The sequence below is a fragment of the Felis catus genome, chromosome A2, assembly GCF_018350175.1.
Source record: "Felis catus isolate Fca126 chromosome A2, F.catus_Fca126_mat1.0, whole genome shotgun sequence".
Lineage (NCBI taxonomy): Eukaryota > Metazoa > Chordata > Mammalia > Carnivora > Felidae > Felis > Felis catus.
Genome location: NC_058369.1, coordinates 53,812,690 through 53,832,482, shown reverse-complemented (window position 1 = coordinate 53,832,482; position 19,793 = coordinate 53,812,690). Strand labels below are relative to the sequence as shown.

General features: G+C 48.7%; 1 protein-coding gene across 6 annotated transcripts in view; it reads left to right on the top strand.

Moving 5' to 3' along the window:
* The window catches only part of TMEM40 (transmembrane protein 40), a 66,625-nt gene that overhangs the window by 33,335 nt on the left and 13,497 nt on the right, over nt 1–19,793 (top strand). For 5 of the 6 annotated variants that reach the window (XM_019825101.2, XM_019825099.3, XM_019825106.2 and 2 more), the window contains 2 exons: nt 17,465–17,545; nt 18,219–18,362. In XM_019825101.2, the coding sequence (XP_019680660.2) occupies nt 17,465–17,545; nt 18,219–18,362 (225 nt within the window). The remainder of the gene's footprint in view (nt 1–17,464; nt 17,546–18,218; nt 18,363–19,793) is intronic. The other variant, XM_019825102.2, reaches the window with a different exon arrangement.

Genomic DNA, 19,793 nt, shown 5'->3' with positions numbered 1-19,793 from the left:
CAGGGAAACTGAAGCTCAGAGAGGTAAAGTGATTTACCCAAAGTCACAGAGCTGGGGAGCAAAGTGATGAAGCATGACCTGAGGCTCTGTCAGACCCCTTTGCTGCAGTGACTTAATCAAGATACCCTCAGTATAATGTCCTGGCTAAGGGCATGATAATTTTATCATGAACTTTCCTATCTACAACCCCATACGAGCTCCAAAATGTGAATAACACATTATTCTCTGTCTTGTAGATGAGAAAAAGAACCTAGAGGGGGGAAGTGATGTACCCGAGGGCACAGAATGGGTTGGGGGCAGGGCCAGGACCAGGCTCTTGGTCTCATGAGAGCTGACTCAGTTTCCTCTCCCAGCCCCTGCCCCGGGGCTGCTGAGAGGATTGACCACCCACACCTTGGGATCCCAAAACTGCTGATAAGCTCTGCCCCTGGCTTCTGAGGGTCTGTTTCTGATTCATTGCCTTCTCCAACTATCCCGATGGAGGAATGGAGGAACTCTGGACTTGGGAATTGGCACTGTCCAAAGTGGGCCCAGGCCTGGACTTCAGGATGGAAAGGCTGACCCTGGGCATGTCAGGGATTGAATCAGATGGCATTTCCCAAGGCTGTGCCAAAAGACATTGAATGACATTCTGGGGAAAAGGACAATGCTCTTGCATAGTTTGGGGAAGGGTTGGATTTAATAGGGCAAAAGAGCTTTCACTCCTGCAGGCCTTTTCTTTAAAAAAAATTTTTTTTTCAACGTTTTTATTTTATTTATTTTTGGGACAGAGAGAGACAGAGCATGAACGGGGGAGGGGCAGAGAGAGAGGGAGACACAGAATCGGAAACAGGCTCCAAGCTCCGAGCCATCAGCCCAGAGCCTGACGCGGGGCTCGAACTCACGGACCGAGAGATCGTGACCTGGCTGAAGTCAGACGCCTAACCGACTGCGCCACCCAGGCGCCCCAACCTGCAGGCCTTTTCAGAGCCTTTAATATTCAGTCGCACATTGTGGAGCTCCTAGATGAGGGCTATGAAAAGTAGTGTTGCCCAAACTTCTCTGACTACAAAATCCCCTTTTTACCTGGAGTATTTCAAGGGGCTGCTGTTCCCTACAAGATACTATATGTATCTTATTATTAGAACATGCTGTTCTGGGCTTTCCTGCAAGTCACATCAACCTTGGGGCCCGAAGTTCTTTGCTCACTTGATGAATCTTGAAGAAGTTAACTGGAGGGTAGGACTGTTTTTCTAGAATGTCAAAGCTGGAAGAACCTTATAGAGCGCATCCCAACTTCTACATATGGGGAAACTGAAGCCCAGGGCAATCCGGCAATGCGTTTGGAGGGATGAGGCCAGAGGCAGGCAGGAAGGCTATTTTTTTAACACTTGGGAGAGGTTCTGGCAGTCTGAGTGGACCACACTCTGCCTAGCATGTGATGCCTTTGTTAACGATGCAGACTTCCCTGAGCCACATCCTAACCCTAACTTTGCTCCTAACATCAGCCCCCTGAATGAGAACCTTCCAAGGAGAGAGTTCTGGGACTCTGCCTGTCAACAGTGCTCCTGGGGAAATTGGATCATTAGCCAAATTTGGGAGACACTGAGCATGGACAAAGGGAGAGGATACTCTCATTTATTTATTAAGCCAGTGTGGTAGGCTTGTTGTGGGCAATAATATCATTTAATCCCCACAAGACTCTCAGAGACAGATATTAATACCCCATTTTATACATGGGAAACTGAGGCTGAGAGGAGCCAGGCACCTAAGGACAGGGGTAAGAACATAGTTACAACCAACTCCAAAGCCCTCAGTCCCCTTATCAAATCTCTTGGGGGGGAGGCAATGGGAACAGAAAAGCCAGGCCCTAGGGGCGCCTGGGTGGCTCAGCTGATTAAGCAATTAGATTAAACAAGTCTGACTTCAGCTCAGGTCATGACCTTGAAGTTCGAGGACCCCTCTGTCGGGCTCTGTGCTGACAACTCAGAGCCTGGAGCCTGCTTCAGATTCTGTGTCTCCCTCTCTCTCTGCCCCTCCCTCGGTCATGCTCCGTTTCTCTCTCTATCTCAAAAATAAACATTGAAAAAAAGAAGAAGAAGAAAAGCCAGGCCCTCCTGATGGGAAAATGGGACAAGTTTGGGCTTTGCCTGGCTGGGAAGGAAATATTGGAGGTATCCTTCCTATCTCTGGAGTTTGGGGGCCCAGGAGCATGGTGGAGTCAGACAAGGAACCTGGTTTAGGAAGAAAGAGGCTCAGCCTCTGCAGGGCTCTAGGTTGTGGCGGGCGCTGGGGGTTAGAGACTGTGGCAAGCCGACTAAGGGCCCCAAAATGTCTGCATCCTAATCTCTGGGAGCTAAGTTAGGTTACATGGCAAAGGAGAATTAACGTTGCGAATGGAAGTAAGGATGCTCATCAGCTGACCTTAGCATAGGGAGATGATCCTCGATGACCTGGGAGGGCCCAATGTCACACCGACACGAGGTTCCTTAAAAGTGGAAGAGGGAGGGAGCACCTGGGTGGTTCGGTCGGTTGAGCATCGGACTCTTGATTTTGGCTCAGGTAATGACCGTAGGGTCATGGGATCGAGCCCTGAATTGGGCTCCACACTGAGCATGGAGCCTAACTGAGATTCTCTCTCCTTCTGCCCTCTCCCCTACTCTCTCTCTCTCTACCTCTCTCTCTCTCTCAACTTAAAAAAAAAAAAAAAGTGGAAGAGGGCGGCAGAAGAGGTCAGCATGGTGCAAGGTGAGGAGTTGAGCTGACAGTGCTCGCTTTGCAGATGGAAGAAGGCGCCAGAAGCCAAGGACTGTGGGTGGCCTCTAGAAGCTGGACAAAGCAAGGAGATTAAGGGGGGTTGGGGAGGAGAAGCAGCAGCAAGGAAATTTATTTTCTCCTAGGGCCCCCAGGAGGGAACACAGCCCTGCTGACCCCTTGCTGTTAGCCCAGTGAGACCTGTGTTGGACTTCTCACCTAAGGACTGTGAGATGCTAAACTGGTGTTGTTATAAGCCACTATGTTTGCATCACAAGTCAGAATCCTGAGAGAGAGAGAAAGAGAGAGAGAGAGAGAGAGAGAGAGGCTGATGGTCTGACCTGAGTTCAGGGCAGTGACCCCTCTAGAATTTCCATATCAAAGGAACTTAGGGAGCGGGTTGATCAGTTTGGGAGATGCTTGTCCTGGAGCTGTGTCTGCCGGACCAGGATACACTTTATGTTAGGGTGTGTGCCCGTCTGGGGTGGCTTGGGAAGCCCGAAGGAGATTCTGGAGGGCTCTAACTTGCCCCCTTGGTGTAATCACCAGAAGAAGGGGCTTCAGTCCCAGGTGGACAAAAACGACACATGTCCACGCCTTGGGCAGCAGCTGCTGTTTCTGTTTCCGGTTCCCTTTACTGGCCGGGGCCTGTTTAACTCTGGCTCTGCGTTTGTGGCTTCTAGGCACAACGCTGCAGTCTACCTACAGGAAAATGGCCATTAGCCTGACCTTCAGGGCCCAGGATGATCTTCCCCAACCTCACGGGGTTCCTACCCTTTCAACTTCCTGCCACATGCTTCTTCTAATAAACCTTTATCCCGTTCTGCCTTTTGCCACCTGTTGAAATCCAACTCAGTACCCCCCAACCCCCGGCCCCCTCCCCAAGGCGGGGCACCGGAGAAAGGGGACCAGCTCCTGAATCCAGAGTCAGCGTTCTGGATCCAGCCTGGCCCCTGAGTTGCCATAAAACCTTGTACAGTTCCTCTCCATTTTTGGGTCTCAGTTTTCCGTCTGTAAAATAGGACAATAATCCCTTCTCTGCCTCCCTTCTGGTTAGCATGAGGATCAAATGAGCTGCATAGGGAAGGCACTGTGAGGCTGTCATGGCTCGGTGTTCCCTAGTATCCCTCCCAGCCTGGGCCCAGGCCCTTGTGACAGCAGGAGCTTAGGAATTTGGGGCTGAACTGAAGGGGAAATCCAGTTTAGCAAGATCTGTGGGTGCAGAGGCCCTGGCATCACCCGTGACTCAGCAGGGCTGGGCCTTTTTGGAGAAAAGCGCTAGAAAGGCATTCCTCGCAGGCTCAGTCGCGGATAGGGGGTTACCTGCGAGAGGGGGTTTTAGGGGCCTCTAACCGGGATCAGGGAATGGAGGCTCTCGGCTGGAGCAGGGATTGGATTCGAGTCCACCGGTCAGCTGGGCGACCTTGGACAAGTCACTTGTCTGACCGAACCTTAGCTTCTTCCTGTGTAAAATAAGACTTGCGCTCGTGAAGTCAGATCTTGGAGAACATGCCATGTTCTCTTTCCTTTCTCTGCTTTCTTCTTGCCTCACTTCTGTCTCAACACCCCTTGGTCCATCTTGCTTCAAAGGAGGTCACACACTGTGAGCTTGACCTTTTAGAAGCTCGTCCCAGCGACCCCTCTGCCAGTGCCTGATGCTCTACCATTAGTGCTGCCCTTTTGAGTTAAGCATTGCCCTGCACATGGATTCTCGAGCTTTAATTTTTTTTAATTCTATTTATCCTTTCTCATAATAGAAATGTGGGTGGAGGAGGGATGGGGCAAGGACGTTAAAAGGAAAAAGAGGGCTGCCTCAATTCCAACCTCTGTTACAGTTCCATTAGTTCCATTGCCCTTGCTTCTGATGGCTATGAGCTGGCAAAGTGCCGGCTATGAGGCAAAGGGGAAGCTGGCAAAGTCCTTTGGCTATGAGGACCCTGCTCAGGGCTCCACCAGTGGCTGACTACAAGCCATGTCAGCATCACTTGCATAGCACTCCCATGACTTAGTGGCTTCATTCCTGGTGCTAATGACAAGGGCCTGAGAAGAGGTGACAGCTTCACTCCTTCCATCTCCCAACGTGGACTAAGCAACTACTTTGTTCAGCCACTTACTAGTTATGGCCCTGAGAAAGTTTCTTAGTTTCCCTGTGCCTCAGTGTTCTTATCAATAAAATGGACGCAACCAGCGTGAGCCCTCACAGAGTCGTGGTGAGCACTCCGTAAGATAACATGTGTGACGCGCTTACATCGTTGCCTGACAGATAGTAAGTACTTTGTTGTCATGGTTGCCATCGTCATCATCACCATCATCATCATCACATCTTTCCTTTAGCCGGGCCCTGTGTAGGGTTCAGTGACACAGAAATGAAGCAGTTTTAGTCTCTCCCTTCACCCTGGGTTCCAGCTCTAGTGGGGGAGACACACCCTGGGTGTGTCAGACCCTCTGCTGAGCCCTGAGCAGAGAGATCTGAAGGTGAATAAGAACAGTGGTCCCTGGAATTGTGCAACAAAGTGCCCTCCCTTGAGGAAGAAGAGTCTGGTATGAGGCAGAATTGACTAGGCTCAGGAGAGCAATATGCCTGGGGATAAGGTGGAGGTCCACTCTGGGCCTCCCCCAAATCCCTTTCTTCTTTAGAGTTGTTTCCTGCAACTGTTTCCCATGTGGGACAAAGCCCCTTGCCTGCATGCCTTTGCACGTTGTTCCCTCTGGCCCTTCCAAACTCACCCCAGCATTCCCTCCTTCAGGAATCTTCCCTGACTAACTCTGGTCTGATTTGTCCCCTGGGCTCCCACAGCCCCCTGGTCTACCACAAAATTCCTTGAGGACAGGGATGTAACTTGTTCACCATGTATCCCCAATGCTAGCACATAGTAGGTTCTCAATTAACATAAATATAATATAGGAAAGGGGAAGTGTGTATCAAAACTTCTGACTACAGGGGCTCCTGGGTGGCTCAGCTGGTTCATGTTCAAGGAAGGAAGGAGAGCCAAGGCACAGCACCAGCACTGTTGGTTTCTTTTGTCAGGAGAAGCAAAACCTTTCCCAGAACCCCAGCCAAACCCCTGCTCACTTCTCCTTGGCCAAAACTGGGTCTCATGGCCACTCCCAGCTACAAGGGAGGTTGAGAAAACAAGTATCTAACTGGAGCTGGAAGAATAAAATTGCAGTTTTGTTAGCAAGAAAGAAGGGCAGGGCTGAGTAGGGTAGGGTAGGGAGGATGAGGACTGGTTAGGCAACTAGCACAGGGCTTTATAAAGGAGGTGACATTTTAGCTGTGCCTGGAAGGTCAGACACTACTTTGACAGGGCATGGGCAGGCCTGGGGCTGGACACCGAATGGTCGAGAGTAATAGGAGGTCTGTAAAAGAGGAAACTCACATTCACTGAGCCCTGCTAAGGGCAGGCCCTGGCCATCTTTCCTCCCTGTGGTTCTACCGTCACCAGTTCACAACTGAGGTCACTAGAGCTGAGAGAAGGGGACCTGTCTGCCCAAGGGCATCCCGTGCACAGGTGACAGGAATGTGGTTGGACCCTGGTCCATCTGCTTGTATACACTATACAAATGCTGTGTTCTTGCTGTTCCTGTTGTAATAATGACCAAAACTGCAGTTTTGATAGCAAGAAAGAAGGGCAGGGGTGCTGAGGGGAGGAGCATTAAGGGAGTGAGGTAAGGAGGCTGGAGATTGGTTAGGTACTAGCAACTGGCACAGGGCTTCATGAAGGAAGTGGCATTTGAGCTGTGCTTGGAAGGTCAGATACAAATTTTGACAGTAAGAAAGAATGACCTAGGTCTGGAGGCCTGACGTCATCTCAGCTGGCATTTATTTCACGCCTGCTTTATACCAAGCATTGTTCTAAATGCTTTACGTGTTTTAATTCATGCCATTTTCACAACAACACTATGAGAGAAGCACTATTATTGTCCCCATTTTACAGAAGAGGAAACTGAGACAGCGAGAGGTTAATTTGCCCAAGATCCACAACCAGAAGTGTCTGATAGGATCCAGGCCCAGGTGGCCTGCCTTTGAGGCACAGGGAAGGATATTGCCTTGCCGAGGTCTTGTGGTGGGTTAAGGGTAGATTCTGTACCAGGGCTCCTGGGTGGCTCAGTCAGTTAAGCATCCGACTTCAGCTCAGATCATGACCTCATGGTTTGTGAGTTCGAGCCCCACATCGGGCTCTCTGCTGACAGCAAAGAGCCTGCTTTGGATCCTCTGTCTCCCCCTTCTCTCTTCCCCTCCTCTGCTCTCTCTCTCTCTCTCTCTCTTTCAAAAAAAAAAAGAGTAGATTCTGCACTAAAAACAACCATACATACATGTAAAAACCCAAAACTCATAGATACAGGGAACAGATTGGTGATTTCCAGAGACAGGGGCTGGGGATGGCTGAAATGGTCAGTCAAAAGGTACAAACTTTCAGGAATAAAATAAATAAGTCCTGGGGATGTAATGTACAATATGGTGACTATGGTTAATAATACAGTAGTGCATATTTGAAAGTTGCTAAAAGAATAGATCTTAAAAGTTCTCATCATAGGAAAAGAATTTGTAACCCTGTATGGGAACATATGGTAACTAGATTTACTGCGGTGATCATTTCACAATGTATACAAATATTGAATCATCATGTTGTACACCTGAAACAAATATGATGTTATATGCCAATTATACCTCAATAAAAAATCTTAACACAATTAATTTTTTAAAAAAGAATAGATTCTCTATACAAGTGGTCCTCAAGTGGGGGTGACTTTTGCCCCCGGGGGACATTGAGCAGTATCTGGAGACATTTTTGACCATCACAACAACTCGTTGGGGGATGCTCCTGGCATCTAGTCAGGAGGATAAACACCTTGCACATATAAAGAATCATCGGTGCTGAATGTCAGGAGCGTTGAGGTTAGTAACCCTAATCTAAACTGGTCAGAGAGTAGGGAATCTACCCCAAGTTGAGGGCTTAGACTCTGAACTGGGAGAAGAAATATGGGAGGCTTCAAATGAAGCCTGCACAACAGGCAATGCTGCTGTAACAAATAGACCAAATCACAGGCTCAAATAAGAGAGAAGTTTATTTCCGTGCACATAGCTGATCAGAGGCAGGTTCGGGTGGGCTGGTGGCTCTGGGGCATGAGGCCTTTCCAGGCTTAGATTTCCTTTTGACTTCTTGCTCAGGAATTCCCTGGGGTATTGGCTTATTATGCATGAAGGAGATTGTTTCACTTCCCCCCACCCCCACCTGGTGTCTGAGTTCCAGCATATACAAAGCAGGAAAGAGGAAATAGAATGCAAGCAGAAGTATGCCTGGAGCTGACACCAGGCTGTATCACCTGTGAGCATAGATTGTCAAATCTTTAGGAACTTTGGACACTGATTATTAAGCCCAACCTTTATTAAGTTATAGAAATGTACAATTAAGGGGCACCTGGGTGGCTCAGTCGTTTGGGCATCCGATGTCGGCTCAGGTCATGATCTCTTTGTTCACGAGTTCGAGGCCTGCATCAGGTTTTCTGCTGTCAGCGCCGAGCCCACTTTGGATCCTCTGTCTCCCTCTTTGTCTGCCCCTTCCCCACTTGCTCTCCTTCTCAGTCTCTCTCAAAAATAAACATTTTTTAAAAAGAATGTTTTAGGGGCACCTGGGTGGCTCAGTTGGTTAGATGGCCAACTTTGGCTCAGGTCATGATCTCATGGTTTGTGAGTTCAAGCCCCGTGTTGGGCTCTGTGCTGACAGCTCAGAGCCTAGAGCCTGCTTCAGGTTCTGTATCTCCCTCTCTCTCTGCCCCTCCCCAGTTCACATTCTGTCTCTCTCTCTCTCTCTCTCTGTCTCCAAAATAAATAATAAAAACATTAAAAAAATAAGAATAAAAAGTTTTAATAAAAAAAGAAATGTACAATTAAAGTATATTAAAAAACAAAGTTAATACGTGCTCAAAATGTATGACTTCCTAATTTATTTCACTACTTTCTGCTATTACCTAGGCACTTGAGATTTTCATAGGTAGATTTTCATAGGGTAGAAACACCACATAATGTGTTCTATGGTACATCCCTTCCCGACTCTGCACTCCATGACCTCATATTGGTAGCTTGAAATCAGTCATGGTGGGAGTATTTATGTTATGCCCAGAATTCGTGATCCCCAAAGACCACCAGGGAGCCGAGTCTGATGCAAAAAAGCAAAAGAGCCTTTATTCGAGCTAGCTCGAGCTCAATCCCCTACCTGCACTGACGCAGTGGTGAGATACCAGGGAGAGAGAGCGAGAGTTTCAAAAGGACAAAGGTTTTATTGGGGCCTAGGGGCAGTTGGTGAGGTAATGGCTATGGCCTCAGCCGATTGGCTGGGGAAGGGTCCGAGTCCTGTTAGGCAGGTGAGGGGGGGGGGTTACTCAAGGGGAGGAAGTGTAGTCAAGGTGAAGGACACAGAACAAGATGGAGTCTGCCGGCGTAGGCCCGCCTTTCATTCCCCCCTTGTCATGTAGCTTAGGGACCCAATCATGGGACCAGCTGCATTTATGGTGACAAGGGGAACAGAGTTTGGAGGTTTACGCAAAGTTCTAGGGAGCAAGTGTCCCTGGGGTGGCTCTGGGAGGTCTGATTAAGTATAGTCCCTGAGCTGGTGTCTATGATCTGCCAGGTGATGTTTTGGGGGGCGTGGGGACTCCCGGCAGCATGAGCAATGACAAGCAGAGTTAACAGAGTTACCAATATTAGGTGGGTCGAATGCGCTGTAGCTTGAGCTTGAGCGGGTTGTGTTGGTCCTGACTGATGGCCCATCGAGTGACGAAGTCCTTCCGGATGGAGGAGGGGTCTGCTGGCCGAACGTGGGTGTGATGGACCCAGGTCACGATGCCGCCTACTTTGAGAGCGGTGGGGGTTGTCAACACCACGATGTAGGGTCCCTTCCAGCGCGGCTCGAGGGTCTCTCGGTGGTGCCTCTTGACGTAGACCCAGTCTCCTGGCCTGTACTGATGAGGTGTCGGGGTCGGGCCAGCCTCGTAGATGGCACAGAGGCACGGCCAAATGTCCTCGTGCGCCCTCTGGAGCCCTCTCAAGGAAAGAAAAAGTTCTTGATCTTCAAACTCAGCAATAAGTTCAGCTCGAAGACTGGGAATAACAGGGGGTGGCCTCGTAGGGAGTAAAACCCAGAGTGTAAGGAGTGTTTCTAACCCGGTAAAGGGCGTACGGTAGAAGAGTCACCCAGTCCCCACCAGTCTCCATGGTTAATTTGGTAAGGGTCTCTTTTAGGGTTCTATTCATTCTTTCTACCTGTCCTGAGCTCTGGGGCCTATAAGCACAATGTAATTTCCAGTTTGCCCCCACCGCCTTGGCTACTGCCTGTGTTACCTACGAGATGAAAGCTGGTCCATTGTCTGATCCTACCATGGCAGGAAAACCATACCTGGGTAAGATGTCTTCTAGTAGCTTCTTAGCCACTGTCTGAGCCGTTTCATGCTTGGTTGGGTATGCCTCCACCCAGCCAGAGAAGGTGTCTGTAAATAATAAAAGATATTTATAACCATACTTTCCTGATTTGACTTCAGTGAAGTCGACTTCCCATTGGGCTCCCGGTCTGGTGCCTCTGAGCCTGGTTCCTTTTTTATTTGATGTGGCTCTCGCGTTGGTGAGTTGGCAGGTCTTGCAGGCAGATACAGCTTGCTCTATTTTGGTGTCCTGTTGGTGAATCTTGATTCCAGCATGTCGGATTAAGTCTTTTAATTTTCGGGCCCCCATGTGAGTAGACCGATGCATGTGCTCTAATATTGAGACTCCGAGCCGGTCTGGCAGCACGAGCACCACCATCCCTTTATCTCCTGGGCCATGGGGAGGTTCTTGATCTGCTGTAACTCCTGGGAGTATTTGGGCTGGTCTGGTAAAACTGGGTCTCCCGGGTCCGGTAGTTGTATGGTCATGGTGGGGACTGGAGTAAGGGCTACTGCCTTGGCTGCCTGGTCAGCCTTTTGATTACCTCTAGCTACTGGGTTATCAGCTTTTTGGTGCCCTTGGCAGTGGATAATGGCTAGCTTGGCAGGAAGCCATAAGGCCGTAAGCAGGTTAAGTATCTCCTGCTTATTTTTTATAGTCCGTCCTTCTGCCGTCAGTAACCCCCTCTCCTGATAAATTGCCCCATGAATATGAGCTGTGGCAAATGCATAACGGCTGTCTGTGTAGATGTTAAGCCGTTTTCCAGCTCCCAGCATCAGCGCCTCGGTGAGGGCTATGAGCTCTGCTCGCTGGGCTGACGTTCCGGAGGGTAGAGCCTCCGCCCATACGGTGTCCGTTTCGGTAACCACCACTGCACCCACATACCTGTGTCCGTCTCGCACAAAGCTGCTGCCATCAGTGAACCAAGTAGCCTTGGCATCAGGGAGGGGCCGGTCGGTCGGGTCTGTCTGGAATCCATGTACTTGTTCCAGGATTCCCGCACAGTCATGTAGTGGAGCACCTAGGTCAGGGTCGGGCAGCAGGGTTGCAGGATTGAGGGCTCCACTGGGGTGGAACCGCACTTGTGGAGGGTTGAGTAGGAAGCTCTGGTAATGAGTCATACGTGTATTGCTCATCCATCTATCTGGAGGCTGTTTCAGGACCCCTTCAATGGCGTGTGGGGTCGTGATCCAGATCTCCTGTCCTAGGGTCAGTTTGTCTGCATCCTTGACTAGGAGTGTTGTCGCCGCAATAATTCTTAGGCATGGCGGCCAGCCGGCAGCCACTGGGTCTAGTTTCTTAGACAGGTAAGCCACTGGGCGGTTCCAGGGGCTAAAGGCTTGAGTTAGAACCCCTTTTGCTATTCCCTTATGTTCGTCTACAAAGAGGTGGAAGGGTTTCGTAATGTCTCGTAGGCCCAGGGCTGGGGCACTTAGGAGGGCCTTTTTTTAACTGATTAAAGGCAGTTTCTTCTTTTTCAGCCCATTTAAATGTTTTCCCCTCTTTGGTAGCTTCATATAGGGGCCTGGCGATCTCAGCAAAACCTGGAACCCAGAGGTGGCAGTAGCCGGCTGATCCTAGGAATTCCCTCACTTCTCTTCGGGAGGTGGGAGTAGGGATCTTTAGGACAGTTTCTTTTCTGGCATCTGATAACCGCCGCTGTCCGCCCTCCAGGATATATCCCAGGTAACTTACTCTCTCCCTGCATATCTGAGCCTTCTTCGCGGATGCCCAGTACCCTAAGGCCCCCAGGGTAGGCAGCAGTTCCTGGGTCCCTCACTCACAGTCTTTTGGCCTTGTCGGCAGCAATCAGGATGTCATCTACGTACTGTAGGAGGGTGAGGCCAGGGTGCTCCCTTCTGTACTTACCCAGGTCCTCGTGTAGTGTCTCGTCGAAGATGGTGGGTGAATTTTTGAATCCCTGAGGTAGCTGTGTCCAGGTGAGTTGCCCACTGTAGCCCTCCTCCGGATCATGCCACTCGAAGGCGAACAAGGGTTGGCTCTGGGGTGCCAGTGGCAGACTGAAGAAGGCATCCTTTAAATCTAGTACAGTATACCAGACCCTGGAGGGCGCCAAGGAGCTCAAGAGAGTATATGGGTTGGGAACAGTTGGGTGTATGTCCGCGACCCTCTTATTTACTTCCCGGAGGTCTTGTACCGGTTGGTAGTCATTTGTGTGAGGCTTTTTGACCGCCAGTAGGGGGCTGTTCCAGGTAGACTGGCAAGGAACTAGTACCCCTAGGCTTCGTAGTCTCCGGATGTATGGCTGGATCCCCTTCCGGGCCTCCTGAGACATGGGGTATTGTTTGATCCTTACCGGACTCTGTCCTGGCTTGAGCTCTACCAGGACTGGGGTCCTGTGAGCGGCTAGTCCCATCCCCCCCGTCTCTGCCCAAACCGAGGGGAATTCTTGTAGCCATCTGTCTATATTATCCTCTCTCGGGAGCGCCTCCTGGTGGAGGCGGTATTCATCCTCCAGTTTCATGGTCAGGACCTGGATGGGGTGGCCCTTGCCATCGGTGACCTGAGGCCCCCCTTGTCTGAAAGTTATCTGAGCTCCAATCTTTGTCAGTAAGTCCCATCCTAACAGCGGGTAGGGGCATTCTGGTATTACCATAAAGGAGTGGGATACCCGGCCCATTCCCAAATCTACTGTTCTTCGGGTAGTCCATGAATACTGGCTCACACCAGTTGCCCCTTGTACCCAGGACTTCTTGCTGGCTAGTTTTCCTTGTGGGGTGCGGAGGACTGAATGTTGTGCTCCGGTGTCGACAAGGAAGTCAACAGGGGTCCCCTCCACTTTAAGAGTTACCCTGGGTTCAGGGAGAGGGTCCGAACCCCGACTCCCCTAATCACTTAGTTCATCTAGCTCTAGGACTTTTACTCGATCAGTCTTGCTTCCCTTCCCGCCGGCCCTTTTTGGACAATCTCGGGCCGAATGCCCTATCTCCTTGCCGTATGCGCGCTGATCCTTCTGCAGCCTCTGCTTCCTCCCCTTGGTGGTTCCTTTACCTTTTCTTGCGTCTTCTGCCAGCTGCCGGAGATGGTGGTCTCGTTCCTCGGGGAATTCAACAGTGGTAGCTAGTAGTATTCTGTCCAGGTCTCGAGTCTGCTTACTGCTGGCAGCCGCCATGAAGCGAGCCTGCTTGTCCTCAGGAGGCTCCCGGTTATTATATACCTTTTCAGCTACCACCAGTAAGTCCTGCAGACTTTTTTCTCCTAGTCTATCTATTTTCTGTAATTTTCTCCTAACGTCTATGGCCGATTGGTTTACAAAGGCCATGATAACAGCTGCCTTGCTTTCCGGAGCCTCTGGATCCATGGGGGTATAGGTACGGAATGCCTCCATGATCTGTTCTAAAAAGGCAGGCAGAGATTCATCTTTTCCCTGTTGTACATTTCCTACCTTGGCCAAATTGGTTGGCTTTCTAGCAGCCATTCGGAGACCCCCCATTAGAGTCTGGCGGTAGACCCGGAGCCTCTCCTTACCTTCTGCCATGTTGAAATCCCACTGGGGCCGAGTTAAGGGGATGGAGGCATCTATCTGAGCCTGGTTGGTGGTGGGATTCCCGTCTGCACCTGGAACTAGTTTTCGGTCCCCCTTGAGGATTCTTTCTCTTTCTTCAGTCGTGAACAGGACCTGCAAAAGCAGCTGGCAATCGTCCCACGTGGGCTGATGGGTAAAAAGAACAGAGTCTAATAAATCAATAAGCCCTGCTGGTTTCTCGGAAAACTTAGGATTCTGAGCTTTCCAATTGTAGAGGTCACTAGTGGCGAAAGGCCAATAGTGATGGGGCTGATTCCCCTCCGCGTCTGGGGGTCTGGTGGCTCGCAGGGGCAGAATAGTGGAGTCGGCGGCGGAGGCGGATTGCTCCCTCTGAGCCCTTTGTCTGGTAAAGGGCGGGCTTCCCACTGGAGCGTTTCCACCTCCCACTCTCGGAACAGTGTCTGCCTCCCCCGGAGGGGGAGGATGGTGTTCTTCCGGCATCCTAGAGGGGTTATATGGGGGAGGAAAAATTAATTCTTCTTCAGTACCCCCCCTGTAGGACAGGGTAGAGGGGTGCTGAAGGCTGGGTAAGACTTTTCTTCTTCTTTGTCCCCTGCAAAGCAAGAATGGGTTTGGCTCCGGAGGGAGCGGGGCTAGGAAGGGCTTAAGCCAAGAGGGTGGGTAGAGGGGTAGTCTGAGTCTGTCCCATAACGTCCGTCCAGTAAGTCCACAGAACAAAACAGAGAAACACAAAAACAGACAAACAGAGGGCCCCTAGAAAGTCTTCCAACTCCATGGAAGCAAAACTGAAAGCTAACTTAGACCTTTGAGGGAATTCCACGTCCCTCCAAAACCGATGAGGGGATTCCACGTCCCTCCAAAGACGATGGCCTCACGCCAACCAGCGGGAGCGACCCGCCTCGTCTCAGACCTTTGAGGGGATTCCACATATCCCTCCAAAACAGATGAGGGGATTCCATGTCCCTCCAGAAGGGAGAATCGGAATGTCTTCTGAAACTCCCAGCCTGTGGTCCTCCAGCGCGTCCACTTAGACCGCGTCGGGCACTACCAGAATTCCAGAAATGAGCTCACACAGAAAAGACAGCACAAACAGACAGACACTAACTGTGGCCAGTCAGGCTCTCCAGGTCGGGGGTCCCTCGGGGGTCTTGGGGATCCCGGACGAGCCCCCAAATGTTATGCCCAGAATTTGTGATCCCCAAATACCGCCAGGGAGCCGAGTCCGATGTAAAAGCAAAAGAGCCTTTATTTGAGCTAGCTCAAGCTCGATCCCCTACCTGCACTGACGCAGCGGTGAGATACCAGGGAGAGAGAGCGAGTTTCAAAAGGACAAAGGTTTTATTGGGGCCTGGGGCAGTTGGTGAGGTAATGGCTATGGCCTCAGCCGATTGGCTGGGGAAGGGTCCGAGTCCTGTTAGGCAGGTGGGGGGGGGGGGCGTTACTCAAGGGGAGGAGGTGTGGTCAAGGTGAAGGACACAGAACAAGATGGAGTCGGCCGGCGTAGGCCCACCCTTTCATTTACACCACAGAAAATAGTCACCTCTACAAATCAGAGCTTGATGGTTCGTTTTGTTGATGGTCTAAATGTTAGAAAGTGATCAAGAAAACACTAATAATGCAGATTCAACCTAAAACTGGGTTGCACCTACAGCCATTACATTGTAAATAGCACAAGTCGAGAAAATAGTCTTCCGGAATTTGAAAACTAATGCGATTCAGCAAAGAAGTTGCTCATATCACTGACAAACTGTGACAATGAATGCCTTGGTTGTTTCACTTTTGTCTTACTCGTTAATGTGAAAGAAAGTATCAGCTGACATTTACATTAGGAGTATTCACGTTCATCAATCGTGTCGGCAACTTTTCTGCTGAAACTGATAGTAATCAATAACTTATAGTAGTTTGATTTTGACACTATTGCTGGTGATGGACTTATAAAAAACTGATAGCAGGTTTTGCAAGAAATTCCAAATCACACTGAAGTTACAGGTATGTGGGATTTGCAGTAAAGGGTACTGTATATTTTATTATTTGTAAACTGTATGCTATGCATTTTTTACATCAGTAACTTATAACAAATGTGTGTGTGTGTGCATGTGTATGTACTTTTTCTCCTGGAGAGCCATTAAACAGTTACTGTCACACCACCACACGTATCACATCCACACACATTCCATTGGCAGGAATGTAGTCAAATGGCCACACTTAGCTTCAAGGGATGCTGGGAACATAGTCCGTAGCTGGGTGGCCATGTGCCCAGCTAAAATAAAGGCTTTGTAGGGGAGCCCTTCTCCATATATCTTCCCCACTGAGAGCACTAGCTGACTCTGGTCAGCCGTTTGGATTTTCCAAGGCCACAGTTATGGCCTTCTTGTACGTTCACCCGAAAGCCACCCTCCAGAGTTACCTCTAGCTCCCTCTCAGAATTTCAGGAAAGTACGAAGTATAGTGTCCTGATGGGATAGATTTCCAAACTTTGCTCTTCACCTTCAAGTGTCTGCTTCCTGCCCTTACCGTCACCATAATCGTGGATGCTGGAATTCCATGGAAATGCATGGAAATGCTGGAAAGGCATTCCAGCAGGGCCGGACTCTAGAGTGGCCTTTGAATAGTTTTGTGCCCCAGACCAATGTTCTGAGGTGTATTCATATGGGTTCTGTGCCTCTATAAGATAGGGGTAATAAAAATACCTTGAAGGGTGATTGTAACAGTCAAAGGACACAATATTTGGGGAAGTTTTGTTGTCTAGAAACTATAATTCAAATGTGAGGAGCAATTAAGGCAAATTCCTACCTGACTTTGGTTTGTGATCAGGCTCAGAGAAACCCTTTGTAAAAGGGCTTAAGTACTGATATACACTGATATATACTATTCTGATATTGGCATATTACATTTTTAACTAAGGAAAGATTCTTGGCTGTTTTATTACAACAAAAGCAATACTGTTAAAAATTTAGAAAATGTAAAGTAAAAATAAGAAACGAAAAATACATTATATCACCACTCAGAGATAACCACAATTTATATTTTGATAGAGCTCCGATGACTATTAACTCATGGTCGTGTTTGTTTATTTGGACTCCCACCTACACCCTCCAACCCCCCAATAAGATCATGTTGAAGAAAGTCCCAGACATCATATAATTTTATCATAAAAATTTCAGTATTTATCCTTACATTTACGGACACTTTAACTCAATATAACCTTATATAAATATCACACCTAGGGGCGCCTGGGTGGCTCAGTCGGTTAAGCGGCCGACTTCGGCTCAGGTCATGATCTCTCAGTCCGTGAGTTCGAGCCCCGCGTCGGGCTCTGTGCTGACAGCTCAGAGCCTGGAGCCTGTTTCAGATTCTGTGTCTCCCTCTCTCTGACCCTCCCCTGTTCATGCTCTGTCTGTCCCTGCCTCAAAAATACATAAAATGTTAAAAAAATTTTTTAAAAAATAATAAAATAAGTAAATAAATATCACACCTAAAAATACATGTTTGGGGCCAGGGGGCATGTTGGTTATCTCTGTCTGTACCATCCACTCAATTGTGCTGTGAACCTCAAACTGCTCTAACAACTAAAGTCTATTTTTTAAAAAAATAAATAAGTTACCAATATTATCAAAAGATGATCATTATTTAAATTTCCCTAATTGTATATTCTTTTTTTATAAGTTGTTTTCTTGTATTTTTGAATATTGGGTGTTTGTCTTTTTCTTCTTTATTTGCCAAGCTGTTTACACATTAAGGGGATTAACTGAGGTGAAATTAATTATTATTGTTACTCTAATTACCTACTCTTATTCTTCCAGGAAAAACCATGGAGACTTCAGGACCTTCTTCCCAGACTCAAGATCACAGTCGAGTCCCTGGAGAAACAGAAGATCTGGACTGTATGTTTGCCTCCTCTCACCCTCTGGGCAAAGCCACGTGGGAGGTAGAGTCCAGCAGTGCTGGTGGAACAGAAGGCTCTGCTTAGCTCATGTTTCACAGTGGCTCAATTCACAGTTGAATCCTCTGGAGAAGTAGTGTTTTACACACACACACATGCACACACACACACACACACACACACACACACACTTGGTCCAGTCTGTCCCCTACAACTCTTTAGCTTTGCAGACCCTCAGTTGCTTCCCAAATCTCAAGGGGGTTCTGGGGACTTAGGAGAGGGTCTCACACTGGGGAGAGTCCCGAGAAGGTGGGAATGGTCCTGCTCGGCCCCAGAATGGGGGATGAGAGGGTTCGCTTGACCAGATCATACCTGCCCTGTAATTTACAGTGAATCCTACATCGGCAACACAGTCTAGTGACCTCTGGGCAGGATGGGGGCTGAAAAGCCCCTCTCTAGTCTCCATATTCAGAGAAATTTATGCCTTGGGCCTTCCTAGAGCCCCCGAGTTCTGAGAACTCTGATCTCCTGCACCTTCCACTGGCCCTACATGTTTGGGAAAAGATCCCAGCCATTCCTGGCACCCAAGTCCAAGGAGACCCTGGGGAGGTCTTGGTGGTCCCTGGGGTAGGAAGGGCAAGAAACACTCATCCTTGCCTATGTGTGCCTCCCAGATGGAGAGACGGATTTCCACAAGCAAGACAGGGAAGCTGGACTCTTTCCTCAAGAACAACCCAAGAGAGACAAGTGTTTTTCCTCCTCCTCCTCCTCTTCATCTTCCTCCTCCTCTTCCTCTTCGTCATCCTCCTCTTCTTCAGGTATAGCAAAGATTAGTACATATGTATATATATTCATAATATTATTCAATAAAAGCATTTACATGAGAAAACAATCCCCCATAATCTCCTGCCTTGATACTTCAACTCTATTTTTCCATATTCCCTTCCAGACCCCACCTGTCGATACATGCAACTTGTACAGTTATAACTGACCACACAGACAATTTGGTCCTCTGTTTAAAAATTTTTGCTGTCATATCCTGAGTATTCTGTTATTCTGTGATATCTTTGCAGCTAATTTTCATGCTTCCCAGAAAGCCCCTCAAGCGGCTGCGTCTCATGTAAAGTAATTTTAGGCTTTTCAGGAGCACTCTGCTGTTGAACCAGCCTGCCTAGGTCCAAACCCTTTCTTTGCCACTCACCAGCTATGTGTCCTTTTGGGTAAACTGCTAAACCCAATGTGCCTTGGGGCCCTCATCTATAAACTGGGGATGATAGCAAAAGCTACTACCTCATGGAATTGTGGGGAGGATTACATTCTTTACACATCTAAAGTCTTAGCACCTCGCACATAGTAACAGCTCTAAAAAAAAAAAACTGTTAAGATTATCCCCTGGAGTGCCTGAGTGGCTCAGACGGTTAAGCATCAGACTCTTCATTTCGACTCAGGTCATGATCTCGCAGTTTGTGAGATCGAGCTCCATGCTGGGCTCTGTGCTGTCAGCCGGAGCTTGCTTGGGATTCTCTCTTCTCCCTTTCTCTCTGCCCCTCCCCGACCTGTGTGCTCTAAATAAATAAATAAATATTTAAATATCTAAAATTTAAAAAAAAAGTAGGAAAAGGAAGATAAAATACATTTATAATACAGTGAGGTAAAAAATCTGCTCACAGGGGCGCCTGGGTGGTTCAGTCGGTTAAGCATCCAACTCTTGGTTTCGGCTCAGGTCATGATCTCCTGGTTTCATGTCGAGCCCCACATCGGGCTCTGTGCTGGCAGTGTGGAGCCTGCTTGGAATTCTCTCTCCCTCTCTTTCTGCTCCTCCCCCACTGCACTGTTTCTGTCTCCTTCAAAATAATTTAAAAAAAAAAAAAAAAACTTAAAAAAAATCTGCATGTAAGTAGACCCAGACAGTTCAAACCCTTATTGTTTGAGAATCAAGAATGGATATACACACCCATCCCCGATTAGGTTTAGCCCTGGAAGAAGAGTTTCCCGGTATTAGGGGGCTCTTGCTTGTCCTTTTTTTTCCCTCCTCCCTGGGTGGGAGGTGACATTCTGTCTTCCCATTCAGGTTGACCCTCGGAGGTGCTGCTCCCCTACAAATGTCCTCCCCCAAGTGTGACCATAAGCCCCTTTCCTCAGGTCTCTGCAGCACACATGGGACTGCCTGTGATTAGCAAAACTGAACACTAAGGAAAAAGCAACAAGAAAAGAAACACAGAAGCACAGAGACATGCTGATATCAAGAT